Here is a 13,033-nt window from a genome sequence, read left to right as displayed (position 1 = left end):
AAAAAAAGGAATGGGAAACATACAAAAAAATATATAAAAAAAAAACATTAAAATTCCACAACATTCATAACTTAAGATATGTAAAATCAACCTTGAGCTAAATAGATAATAACAAACTGTACAGCACCTTGGGGAAGCTATTAGAATAGATGGCTCTATTACTGAGAAATTGAGGAAAGTAATGACAAATAAGATTTAGGACACTTAGCTAATGATCACTATATAATTGGTATGCTAACAGTTGTCAATAGCTGACAGACACTGGCTTGAGGAAGCAATGATGGGTGGATAATGATAGGAGTATTATTCTATTTCCTTAGTTATAATTATAGATTTTCTTTTAAGAGGAAAAAAAAATATTTCTTATCTGCAGTAGCTGAGGAACAGCATCCATTTTTTTGAATGGCAATTTTCACTGTGGCATCAGTCCTGTTCTATTATTGTGAGTCAGGGTTCAAATGGTGATGCCCTCCTGTTTTACCAGCTCTCTCAGTTTCAAGAATCCTTCCATTTTCAATGGGAATCAGGACTCAGTAAATAATTCAAGAGCACCTAGATCACTCCAAAGATCTGGTTTTGAAAAGGAAGGATTGGGAGATATGCAGTGGTGGGATTCAGCCGGTTTGTACCGGTTTATGTGAACCGGTTGTTAAATTCCCCTCCTCCCTGCTACCAAAGTAGATCCTACGTGTTATAGCCTAAGTAAGTCCTCGGACTTACGAATGACAGCTCGGCAGCAGCCAGGCGTGCCTTAACCAATCAGGCGCGTCTGCAAGTTGCCGGGCTGTCATACGCGTGGCTATTGGTTCACCCGTCTGACAGCTCCATATAAAAAGCTGTCAGACGGGGGAAGGGTGCCGCTCTACCTCTGTTCTTCATTCTTGCCTGTAATAAAGCAGTTGACTTACGGTTACCTCAGACGCCTCAGACTGATTCTTCCGCCGATCTAACACTACGCACTGCACTGTGCCGCAATGGAGAAACAGTCAATGGAGCAACTGGTGCAAGGGAAGGAGAAGTATGCTTTCCCTCCTCCATCTCTCATGCTTGCCACTCCATTGCCCGTTTCTCCATTGCAGCACAGGATTGAGATTGAGATTGAGATGAGAGATTGAGATGCTTTATTTGTATGCCGCCCTTTTCCCTGGGGGGACTCAGGGCGGCTCACAACTCGAGGGGAGGGAGGACAAACAAGTCATAAACATGAAAAACGATACATCATTAAAAACACAACAGTCATGCAATTCGAGTGGGGTTGAAATCTTTAGCCCCAGGCCTGTCAGGACAGCCAGGACTTAAGGGCTACGCGGAAGGTCTGGAGGGTGGTGAGGGTACGAATCTCCGGAGGAGGTTGGCCATTGCATCCCGCATGCTCAACAGAGCTGGAGGAAAAGGATGGGCCACGCCTCCCACGACATCAAACCTGACTCTGGACGAACAGGTTGTTAAATTGTTTGAATCCCACCACTGGAGATATGGTTAAATCAAATGCGTAAATAAACATCACCAACATCTATGAACCAATCTCCATCTTTCAAAATGTTAGCCCTTGAAATGCAAACATATGCTTGTTTGCACACATACGCAAAAATGAAAACAGGGAGACGCTTGCAAACGACACATTCTTTTAAAATGTTCACAAATAATTTCTTGCCAGCTCCCCCAGCCCCAATCTGAGCTCCCCAAATCTCCTGGCTCCAAGATTTCCCAAGTCCTCGACAGAAAAATGATACTATTTCAATCATAAATTCTTCTAGGGAAATCTCTGTGAACTCCTCCCAGGCAAAGCATTCTTGGACTGGTATACAAATCTAAGTATTCTGAAAGAAAAGGGATTTATCTCTTATTTGGTTCCTCTTGGTGCTTAAGATTCCTGAAAACAAAGGAGCTGCAATCAATTACCTCCAATAGACCGATTAGATCCCACAGATTAGGCCTCCTCCGAATTCCATCCGCCGGCCAATGCCGGCTGGCGACTACCTGGAGGAGAGCCTTCTCTGTGGCTGCTCCGACCCTCTGGAATGAGCTCCCTGTGGAGATTCGAACCCTCACCACCCTCCAGGCCTTCCGCAAAGCCCTTAAAACCTGGCTGTTCCGACAGGCCTGGGACTAAAGAACTTTTGCCCCCCCCCCCCCCCCGAATGGTATGGTTGTTGTGTGCTTTTAAATTGTGTATTGTTTTTGTTCATCTTTTTTATCCCTTATCTGTATCCCCTTCCCTGACTTGGATTGTGAGCTGCCCTGAGTCCCCTTCGGGGAAAAGGGCAGCATATAAGTGCAATAAATTCAATTCAATTCAATTCAATGGGTATTCCTTTAATTTGCCTTTGGAATCACTTTATTTTATCTAATTGTCTTTTTACAATTTATATGCAATAAGAGCAAACCCTATTCCCCTCTAGCGCTGATGATGTTACCTAGTTCGGTAATGAAATGTCTGCAAAAAAACCACCAAGCTCAGAGAGAGCACCAGCAATCTCACAGTTTATATCCAATAATGCAGACAACAGGAACATGAGGCAACACTAATTATTTTATCTTTGCCTTTGGTAACTTCAGATCCAGCATTAATATCTGCAAGAGAGAAGGGTTTTTTTTTTATATATCCACTATTTTTCATTCAATCAGGACCCTAATTGCATGAACTATATCTAAGAGTGTCAGCCTTCCAATTAAAGGAAAGGAAAGCAGAGACTAAGTGGGAGTTTTTTCTTGCTGTCTCTATTCTTAATATCTCTGCTGATCAATAGGATAAAAGGTGCAAATATCAATGCTTCTGGAAATTATAAGAATGTCTCAAAAATCACTTTCTCTATTAAAAGAAAGTTCTAAGTAAATTCTCTCAAATGGAATGAGAACAAGAAGCTGAAAAAATGGTTGAGCTATAAGCATTTAAAGCATTTATCACATTTTCTTAAAGTCTTTTTATGATATTTTAGTGGTCTAGAAAACATGGGAATCAAAAAGGAATGAAGAATTGCCATAATCTATTGTGATATATATTTCTAACCACAAGCTACCTGTATCTCCCCATAGTACTTGACATTTTCTGGAAGAAAGTGCTATATTAGATTCTTAAATCAAGTCTGTACAGAATAAAAAGACTTAAAATGTGAAATTAGGATACAGGATAGTCATATATCACAGCTGAAGTCAAGAAAATTAAATTGAATCTTTTTGGTTATATGTTTAGAATGGAAAACAATTCTTCCCGAGTAAAAGGAACCAGTAGGTTAGGAAGCAGATGGTTAGAGGCAAGAAAACCAGACAGGTAATCAACTATGGATAAAACTAGAACACTGGAATCAAATGAGGGAAATTGGAGGAACGTCAAAGATGAAATGAAGGAAATAATGTCAGATTGGCAGATGCAGTCAAAAAACAAAGCAAAATCCCTGAATATAAATGGACATAAGAACAAGCCTAGGTTTGGATGTACTCTGGAGAAATATCCTTTATGCTTTTGTGAGATGCACAATCTGATGTTCTCTTTCATATCATTTATTATTTTATTGTTTTAGCATATTATTTTAATTTAAAAATAAAAAAGGTATTTGGTCATCAATAAATAGGCTGATGATATTCAATCTATCATTCCACTGAGGACAGGCAGAAGATGCAATCGATTTTCTGATGTAGGTTCTGGAAGATGTAAGAAATTGAATAGGAATGAAATTGACTAAAATTGAGAATCTCAGAAAAAGGGAGGGTCTGTTTATGCAAAAAAAAACCTTGAGGTTATTAATGTCTCAGTCATCCAGGTCATGGTTGTCCCAAAAGTGCTTTTTCACGAGGCAACTGGACTCTCTGTTTTTTTCTTTGAAGACCTGAAGAAGCTTCTTGGATGAGAAGCAAAATGTCTCATGGTTGTCCCAAAAGTGCTTTTTCACAGGCAACTGGACTTTCTGTTTTTTTCTTTGAAGACCTGAAGAAGCTTCTTGGATGAGAAGCAAAATGTCTCATGGTTGTCCCAAAAGTGCTTTTTCACGAGGCAACTGGACTTTCTGTTTTTTCTTTGAAGACCTGAAGAAGCTTCTTGGATGAGAAGCAAAATGTCTCATGGTTGTCCCAAAAGTGCTTTTTCACGAGGCAACTGGACTTTCTGTTTTTTTCTTTGAAGACCTGAAGAAGCTTCTTGGATGAGAAGCAAAATGTCTCATGGTTGTCCCAAAAGTGCTTTTTCACGAGGCAACTGGACTTTCTGGTTTTTCTTTGAAGACCTGAAGAAGCTTCTTGGATGAGAAGCAAAATGTCTTCAAAGAAAAACCATTAAAGTCCAGTTGCCTCGTGAAAAAGCACAATTGGGACTTGGAGTTATTAGCAGTATTCACTGTAATTCTGTAGACCGTCATAATCCCATGAAATGATCAAGGGTGCAACTTCAGTGTCTTTTTTACACTCACAGCTTCTGTTAGAGAAGCAGGTGGAATCATGGCCAAAGTATTCTTTGCTCAGCTTCAACTAGCATAACAATTACACACTTTAAGGTAGAAAAACGTAGCAACAACTACCCATACTCTTATTCGTTCAAATTTGGATTACTGCAGTGAAGTTTAATGTATCCCTTGCAGACTAATTTAAAGTTAACATAGAATACTAGAGTTGGAAAGGACCTTGGAGATCTTTTAATCCAAACTCCTGCTCAAGCATGAGACCGTATGTCATTTCAGATAGACATCAAGAGATGTCTGATCTCTTCTTAAAAGCCTCCAGTGATGGAACACCCACACCACTGAAGGAAACCTGTTGTGGCCCAGCAGGAGCCGTTGGAGCTGCCACCAGACTCTGACAGCAAGGGGCCCTATGAGTCGGCTTTGGAGGATGTGGAGGACCCTGGACAGGGTTCCGACTGTGAGCGGGGCGCAGAGAGGCTGGTTGGCCACCAGGAGGCACCTGAGCCTTGGACCAGTGGGGAGGAGCCAATGCAGTTGTTCCTAATAGGCGTAAGGAACAATTACGCAATTACAGGATGTAATTGCACTCAGCTGGTGGTCTTTAGGCTCCTCTCCAGACTATAAAAGGACTGCTTGTGCACACACCCCTTTTGCAGAAGTCAACGCAGGAACTAATGTCGGAGAACATTATGGTGAGCTTGGCAGGCTGGATTGCTGCCAGGGCTTATCTGTGGTGGATAGCTGCCCAAGCTTGTCTGTGCTGGTTTGCTGCCAAGGACCTGTCTGTCTGTTAATTAAATGCTGTAACTTATCTTTGGCTTGGAGTGTGTGTTGGGGTGGGACGAGGGGGGTCAGAACAGAAACCCATTCCATTTAATTGTCCTCACTGTTAGGAAGTTTCTCCTTAATTTCAGGTTGCTTCTCTCCTTGATTAGTTTCCATCCATTGTTTCTTGCCTTGCCTTCTGGTGCTTTGGAAAATAAGTTGACCCCCCCTGCTCTACTTTGTGGCAGCCCTTCAAATATTGGAATACTGCTATCTCACATCTCATCAGGAGATGATCTACCCATCCTGTTTGCTTGACCCAGATAAAGATGATCTTGTTTCTCCTCCTCATTATCTCCCTTCCCCTACCCTCCTCTTCTCTCCCCTCTCCTCTCCAGTCAATAAATGGAGATGCTATCAGACATGTCTCTGAATTTGTAAATGGAAGAGTGATGTGTTGATAATGCACTGGTGCTTCTGGAAATTAGATATGGTCAGATAAAATCCCTTAGTCTGCAGAAAGTAAAATGGAAAATTACAGTATAAGCATCTTCTGTAAATATCCGTTACGTACTTTGAAAGAAAAACAAATGAATTGAGTGAGGGGAGACCAGAAATTGACCTTAATCTAAACAGACTACTAAAAGACCTCTCAAAGGGGTTATTTTATATCCTAGTCTATTCCAGATTGAGTCAGAAAGAAATGCAATGCAAAATGATATGATTTTGGAAAGGGGTATTTAAGTAAAAAAATAAATGACACCGGAGCAACTTCCTGGCTTTTGAAATCCTCTTTAAGAAGGCTTGAGAGCACTTCAGCCATCCTTTGCAGAAATGGGTAGGCGTCTTCAATCTGAAAAAAGATTTCTTCCTTCTGTTCTAAATTAGTCTTTAAAACCCAAAGAAGAGAAATCATTCAAAGATATGAAACCAATTATCTCAACCCTAAACAGGAAACTGAATCTTTCAGCTCTCAGAAATGCCATTAGACTAAGCCTGGAAGCATATTCTTACTTACATGCAGGAAACACAGAACTTATTTATTTCCTCCAGGAGTGCTTGTAACTGAATAATTCTCTCTCCCTCCCCCTCCCCCCTCCCCCCTCCATCTATCTATCTATCTATCTATCTATCTATCTATCTATCTATCTATCTATCTATCTATCTATCTATCTATCTATCTATCATCCACTCCAAATAACTCTAAGTATAAGTCCAGGTCTTATTTTCAGGGAAGCATGCTAACTATCCTCTCTCTCTCTCTCTCTCTCTCTCTCTCTCTCTCTCTCTCTCTCTCTCTCTCTCTCTCCTCTCTCTCTCTCTCTCTCTCTCTCTCTCTCTCTCGCACTCACTCACACTCACTCACTCACTCACTCACTCACTCACTCACTGGCCTTTCTTTAGCAATTTAATAACTGCCCAATTAAATAAGGAGTCATCTTAATTCACATGTCCCTTATGGCCTGTTATAATAGGCATTCCCAATAATCACTGATGCCAACAAAAAATATTGGAATACTGCTATCTCATCACTTATTTGTTCTTAAATTTCAAAAAATTCTGGTTGCTTGCAAATTTCTGAAAAATTCAGATCTAGAATTTTGCATTCAGGTGAGGTCAGTCAATCTGTTGGCATTTTCTTTCACGCTGGACAGACTGAGAAAGGCTCCCTGACCACCACCACCCATGCAAACACACACACAAAGACACACACACACACACACACACACACACACACACACACACACACACACACCACTTGATATTAACCAAAAGGCTTAAAAGCAATATCTGCAGCTCCCCTTTATTCAATATGTTAAAGCAAAAGCTCTGGAATTCAGCTTGTTGGCCTGCTAAGGCATATCCACAGGACTTGTTAAAATTGTGCCATATTGACCTGGAACTTTTTGGGTGGTTGTATGGTTGTTGTTGTTTTTAACAGAGCTTTAGAAGTTCTTAGAGGAAATGAAAATTTGTAACTGGCAATCTGGAGGTATCTATGGCGATTCGTGGTTGTCCTAAGGATGCTTTTTCAAAAGGCTGTCAGGCCTGCAATTATATTCTTTTTAGAATTTTGGCCTGCCGCACTTTCTCTTATTTCATTATGCTGTTTCTTTAGTATAGTTGATGGGAGGGGGGAATAGACAGGAGTAGGATTGTGGAATGTATTGCTATCATTCTTTTCTAGAAGACCAAGGTCATCTTTTGTATCCGCACCTTCACACCTGACCGGAAGCAGCTGGGTGTGGATGCCAGCGTGGAAGAAGAAGATTGGACCATGTGATGGATTGTGGGTGTGGGGACAAGATCATGAACTTTTAACTGGGTAGAATTCTGGTGTAATTTCCAGAATTGGGATTAACACGGATGTGCTAAGATGTCTGCTTTATTAAATTGGAACTTTAAGGATCATTTTGCCTTGGACTCTGATTTAATTCAACATGATACTTGAAACGCTGACAAAGGCAACTGGACTTTCTTTGATTTTCCTTGAAGACATTTCAAGAACTGAAGAGACTTCTTGAATTAGAAGCGAAATGTCTTCAAGGAGAAAAAAAAACAGTTCAGCTCTGCCCTTGCTTGTACATTTCCCCCAAATTTAACAATTGGCTCTCATGAGATGATGTAGAGTAGAGTAGAGTAGAGTAGAGTAGAGTGGAGTGGAGTGGAGTGGAGTGGAGTGGAGTGGAGTGGAGTGGAGTGGAGTGGAGTGGAGTGGAGTGGAGTAGAGTAGAGTAGAGTAGAGTAGAGTAGAGTAGAGTAGAATACCTTTGAATATTTTTTTTCTAATGCTGTCCACCAATTTGTGAAAAATAACAGGATATATTGGGAAGAATTAGTAGCAGCAGGAAGGAGTTGAAACTCACCAATTTCAATCTTCTTTTCTACACTTGCATTTGGATTTCCCCAATAAATGCAGGCACAGAAATATACACCGTCTAGTTACACTTTGTAATCCTAATTGGGTAATATTCCCTCAAAAATGCTTAGATACTTCATGATATCTATCTCCTAGGAGGAGGAGGAGGAGGAGGAGGAGGAGGAGGAGGAGGAGGAGGAGGAGGAGGAGGAGGAGGAGGAGGAGGAGGAGGAGACCTCCACTGATATTTCTCTATGTGTAAATTTCTTTTTCAACTTGACATTCCCTGCAAATAGGGGACTACATTCTGACACCATCATCAGGTTTCTTAGGCACCCCAATGGATTACCATCCTTTTACCTAGCAGAGATATTAATATTCTATTTTTACGGCTACTCTAAAAGTTGTGTTTGTTTACTACACTTTAAAAATGCATGATGGAACCTTCTCTAAGGCATCCAAAAGAAAAGCTAAGCAAGTGTGAAGACTACTAATTTTACATCTTAATGGTCTGAAGAAAAGATCTATAAATCTATATAAAAATGGGCTAGAATTAGCTATCCGTGTCCCTGGTCCTCTTCCGCAGTTTTTAGAAAAGCACTGATCTATTTCCAACACGCAGATTGATGAGCTGCATTGTGAATTATTATCAGAAGTCTATGAATTAAGAATGAGTAGCTACATTTTTCTTTTCCCAAACATGATGTTATACACGCACTGAGCAGGGGATCTGCCTTTCCAACTTATTCAAATTTCATCTCAAGTTAGAGAAGTATATATTTTATCTTAGAGAATTCATGATGAAATAGAGTAAAATCCCTTCCAGTTGTTACTTTTTAGTCTCTCATTTTCGTCTCCTGGCCATTGAAAACAAAAAGTTGTGTTTCTATAGAACCTCTCCAACCGAATACAGGCAGGACTAATAAAAAGATTGATTGATTGATTGATTTTGATTGATTGATTGATTTTATTATATTTATATGCCGCCCTTTTCCCCCGAAGGGGACTCAGGGCGGCTCACAATTCAAATCAGGGAAGGGGGGGTACAGACAAAAAATAAAAGACGAAACATAACAATACATAATTTAAAAACACACAACAGTCATACCATTCGAGACGGGGGCAACGGTTGTTTAGCCCCAGGCCTGTCGGAACAGCCTGGTTTTAAGGGCTTTGCGGAAGGCCTGGAGGGTGGTGAGGGTTCGAATCTCCACGGGGAGTTCGTTCCAGAGGGTCGGAGCAGCCACAGAGAAGGCTCTCCTCCGGGTAGTCGCCAGTCGGCACTGGCCGGCGGATGGAATTCGGAGGAGGCCTAATCTGTGGGATCTAATCGGTCTAGTGGAGGTGATTGGCAGCAAGCGGTCTCTCAAGTAAAGCATTATTATTTCATTGCAATTTCCCCCCTAAAACCCAGATGAAAATGTAAACTAGAAAATATTGAAAAAGTTGTTACCTGCAATGGTAGCTCTCCACCTCATCTATGCAACTCCCATTATTTAGGCAGGGAGAAGGTTCACAAAGGGTCATCATCTTTTCACAGAATTTACCTGTGAACATTGGCAAGCAGGTACATGACACATCCTGCAAAAGAGAGAGACTTCTTAAATCACATTTGCAAAAAAATCCAAAATGAAGGATGCGTCTTAAATGTCCATCGTGTGATCTGTAATATACCTAAAGAAAGATTCAATTTCTAGAGAAAACTGAAATCCGAAAGCTAATTTTGTGGAATCCCTGGTACACTCTGTTCTTGGTTGTTTTCTTACCCAACTAGATACCATCATCACTACTAAAAAGAAGTGATGTCGGTTTTCTTTTTATATATAATGGTTTGTCCTGTCAACGTTGGTGAGTGTTCTTGACAATTCCTTGATTAGACTATTGTTTACTGAGTTGTTAGTCCCATGATTAGTTCCACTGTTTATCGCTTGGAGTTAATTTCTGCTTAGCTGAGGGCTGATTGCTGGTTAGGTGTTGTCACCTTTAGGTTTTTAACTCTTACTTTTGAATGGGATGTATGCATTCTTTATCTCTATGTGCTCATTGATGGCTTATTAGTCTGAATGCCAGGCTTCCAGGAATCCTCTAACTTTTTAGATTTATCTTAATCAAGGATGCTCACCACCTCCCATTTGAAACTACGGTAAAGTCTGTTCATACGTTGTGCAGTTTTCATCATGTCTTCTGACTGTATTAATTGGTGTTAGTTGAAATCTACTTCCTTAAATAAGGTATCCAAGAAAAGGGAGAAAAATAGGTGCACGATAATTAAAAAGAGGGGAAAGCTTTTTCATAGTTATTTAGTTATTATTTATTTATTAAATTTATATGTTGCCCATCTCACTGTCAAGTGACTTTGGGCAACTTACGGCATCATAAATGAACAGGCAATGGATCTAACACCATTATTACAAATCAGCAGTTTAAGATTGGCCAGATGTACTTGGATGGGGTTTTTTTTTAACGCAAAAACATATTTCTGCACTCATCTAACTCAATGAATGCTCTCATTTTAGAGATGCTTGAACAATTCGACCTTTGAAAATTCAAATATTAAACCGACTTCTCAAGCCAGCAATTAATTACAGGTGACCATTAATCTATTTTGCATTTCTTAACAGAGATGCTTTGCTTAGAAGAAAAAAAAATAGTATCAAAGTGCATTTCAATATTCATATTGTGACAGCAAAATATTTTAAACATGTTTTTCAAGTACGTACACAAAAAACATGCAGCTGTTGGAAGAAATGTCCATCTGGTTTCAGTTCCAAGTGGGAAGAAACTAGAGACATGGAGACTGCTTGGAAAGATGATTTAACGGTGGAGGTCCTGGGCAAAAAAGGGGAAGAGATGCTAAGAGGGCCTGGATTTTATGCCCTTTGTTGGACTTTGAATTTGAGCTTGTGTTCCGATTGGCTGTCAGTCTCTCATGGGGCCACGCAGGGGTAACTTTGTAGGTTTGTCTATGTCCCAGGCTTGATTGAGCCTTGCTGGGTAATGATGCAATGAAAGGGCAATTCCTACTATGGCTCTGCATGAAGGAGGTAGATCTTTGTTATGTAGAACATAAGGCCCAGGCCTTAGTGGGCCATTAACAAAGGTGGGGGGGGACGACTGAGTTTCTATGTCCCTTTTAGGGAAAATATTCTGCCTTTTTAATATTTCCTAAAATATTTCCTTTTTCTAGGAGAGGGCTGGATGCTAACTTTCTACAGAGCAGAGATGGGTTCCTACCAGTTCACACCTATTCGGTAGAACCAGTTCGTCAAATCTACCGAACCGGTTAGAAGAGATTCCACCAGTGGACCCGGAAAGCAGGCCGCACCTACAGAAGAGGTTCCAAATTTTTTTGAAACCCACCACTGGTCCTTGGATATGATTATTCTACGCTATCATGCTCATATTTATAAATCTCAGAGCCTCTGTGAAAGGTAAGGATGACTACTGCGTTTGTGGTGCAATCAGAACATTGCGTGTGTCGAAGTTGTTTTAACGCAAACCAAAGATGCCTTTTAAAAAACAAGATTACATCCTATTCTTATGCATGCCAGGGCTGTGTGTGAGGTAATTTAAGGTGGTTCTGACAAGTGTCGTCGGCATCTTCATATCCGGTCACATGGGCGGTAAGCCACTCCCATCTGGTCTCATGGGTGGCAAGCCACTCCCACAAAGGAGGCCACACCCACAGAGTAGGTTCGAACAATTTTTGAAACCCACCACTGCACTGGATGTGTAATTGCTCCCACACTTCTAGCAAGGCATTAAATCTGTTTTTGTGAGTTGCCTTGGGGCCCTGAGGAGGGAAACTTTTCACTGGAGTGAAGAAGATCTCACCCTCATGCCATCCGTCTCCTTTGTTTTAGTTTTTTTTATATGAAACTTCTTAATTTTAATTGTTTTTATATTTACTCTTTTACTGTTTGTAAGTCAGAGTTACTTTATTGGTGAAATGGATGCTTATACATTTAATAAGTGATAAAATAAATTTGATTGTTAGCCTCTCCTACCTATGCTGGTTTCCCGTCATATTCTTATGCATGCCAGTGCTGTGTGTGAGGTAATTTAAGGTGGTTCTGACAAGTGTCGTCGGCATCTTCATATCCGGTCACATGGGTGGCAAGCCACTCCCATCCGGTCACATGGGCAGCAAGCCACTCCCACAAAGGAGGCCACACCCACAGAGTAGGTTCGAACAATTTTTGAAACCCACTACTGCTACAGAGCTTTAAATGGATTTCTGTGTAAGAGAAAACCATTGAACAACTGTAAAAAAAAAACAGTCCCACCACTTTCTTGGGTACGAATGAGGAAAATGAACCTCAGTACACATTTCTATCATTGGAAACATTGCCCTTCATTGTACTAATTTTTTATTCTGTAACGATAAGAAAACCAACCATGGAAAACATGCAAAAATAGTTCTAAATTAGACTTTCTGGAGGGCTGAAATCTCCCACCTTCACTCAATAAAAGGAGAATACTCCAGTCCATAAATACATTTCTCTTCTTTTCATTTAAGAACTTACAAGGAAAAGGGCCACAAAGGATTTGCTCTACCTTCATAGTGTTTTAAAGAGGTAATTTTAATCTCCTTTGTAAATCCAATAAACTGGCCTAAGGAGAACATGATTTGTGTCTTTTTAAGCGGTTGCTTTCAGCAGTTAAATTGCGTTTTTTCTCCAAGGATCGTAAAATACTTCAGGGAATGCACTCAGAATAAACTTTTTGCTTTATTGTTTGCCTGATTATTTGAGAATTGTGGCACCAAGGGAAAAAAAAACCTTATTTGCAATGGAAGCATTTTGAAATTCATCATTTCCCCCATCTATACAGGAGAATATGCTCCATTTCAGGTTTGGCTATCCTTCCGAGGTGGCTCAGTGGTTAGGGTGCAGTACTGCAGGCCACTTCAGCTAACTGCTATCTGCAGTTCAGCGGTTCAAATCTCACCGGCTCAAGGTTGACTCAGCCTTCCATCCTTCCGAGGTGAGTGAAATGAGGACCCAGACTGTGG

The 13,033-nt window shown here is 40.6% G+C and overlaps 1 protein-coding gene across 1 annotated transcript in view; it reads right to left on the bottom strand.

Annotated features, from left to right (window-relative positions):
- Nucleotides 1–13,033, bottom strand: part of LOC148045211 (uncharacterized) — a 278,032-nt gene that overhangs the window by 198,947 nt on the left and 66,052 nt on the right. The window contains exon 4 of the mRNA XM_087719049.1: nucleotides 9,473–9,600. Within this exon, the coding sequence (XP_087575175.1) occupies nucleotides 9,473–9,600 (128 nt within the window). The remainder of the gene's footprint in view (nucleotides 1–9,472; nucleotides 9,601–13,033) is intronic.

This window comes from Thamnophis sirtalis, unplaced genomic scaffold, assembly GCF_051295495.1.
Source record: "Thamnophis sirtalis isolate CommonGarterSnake01/CBP01778 unplaced genomic scaffold, rThaSir2_p1.2 scaffold_6, whole genome shotgun sequence".
Lineage (NCBI taxonomy): Eukaryota > Metazoa > Chordata > Lepidosauria > Squamata > Natricidae > Thamnophis > Thamnophis sirtalis.
The sequence above is the reverse complement of the archived record's forward strand: the minus strand, read 5'-3'. Positions and strand labels throughout refer to the sequence as shown.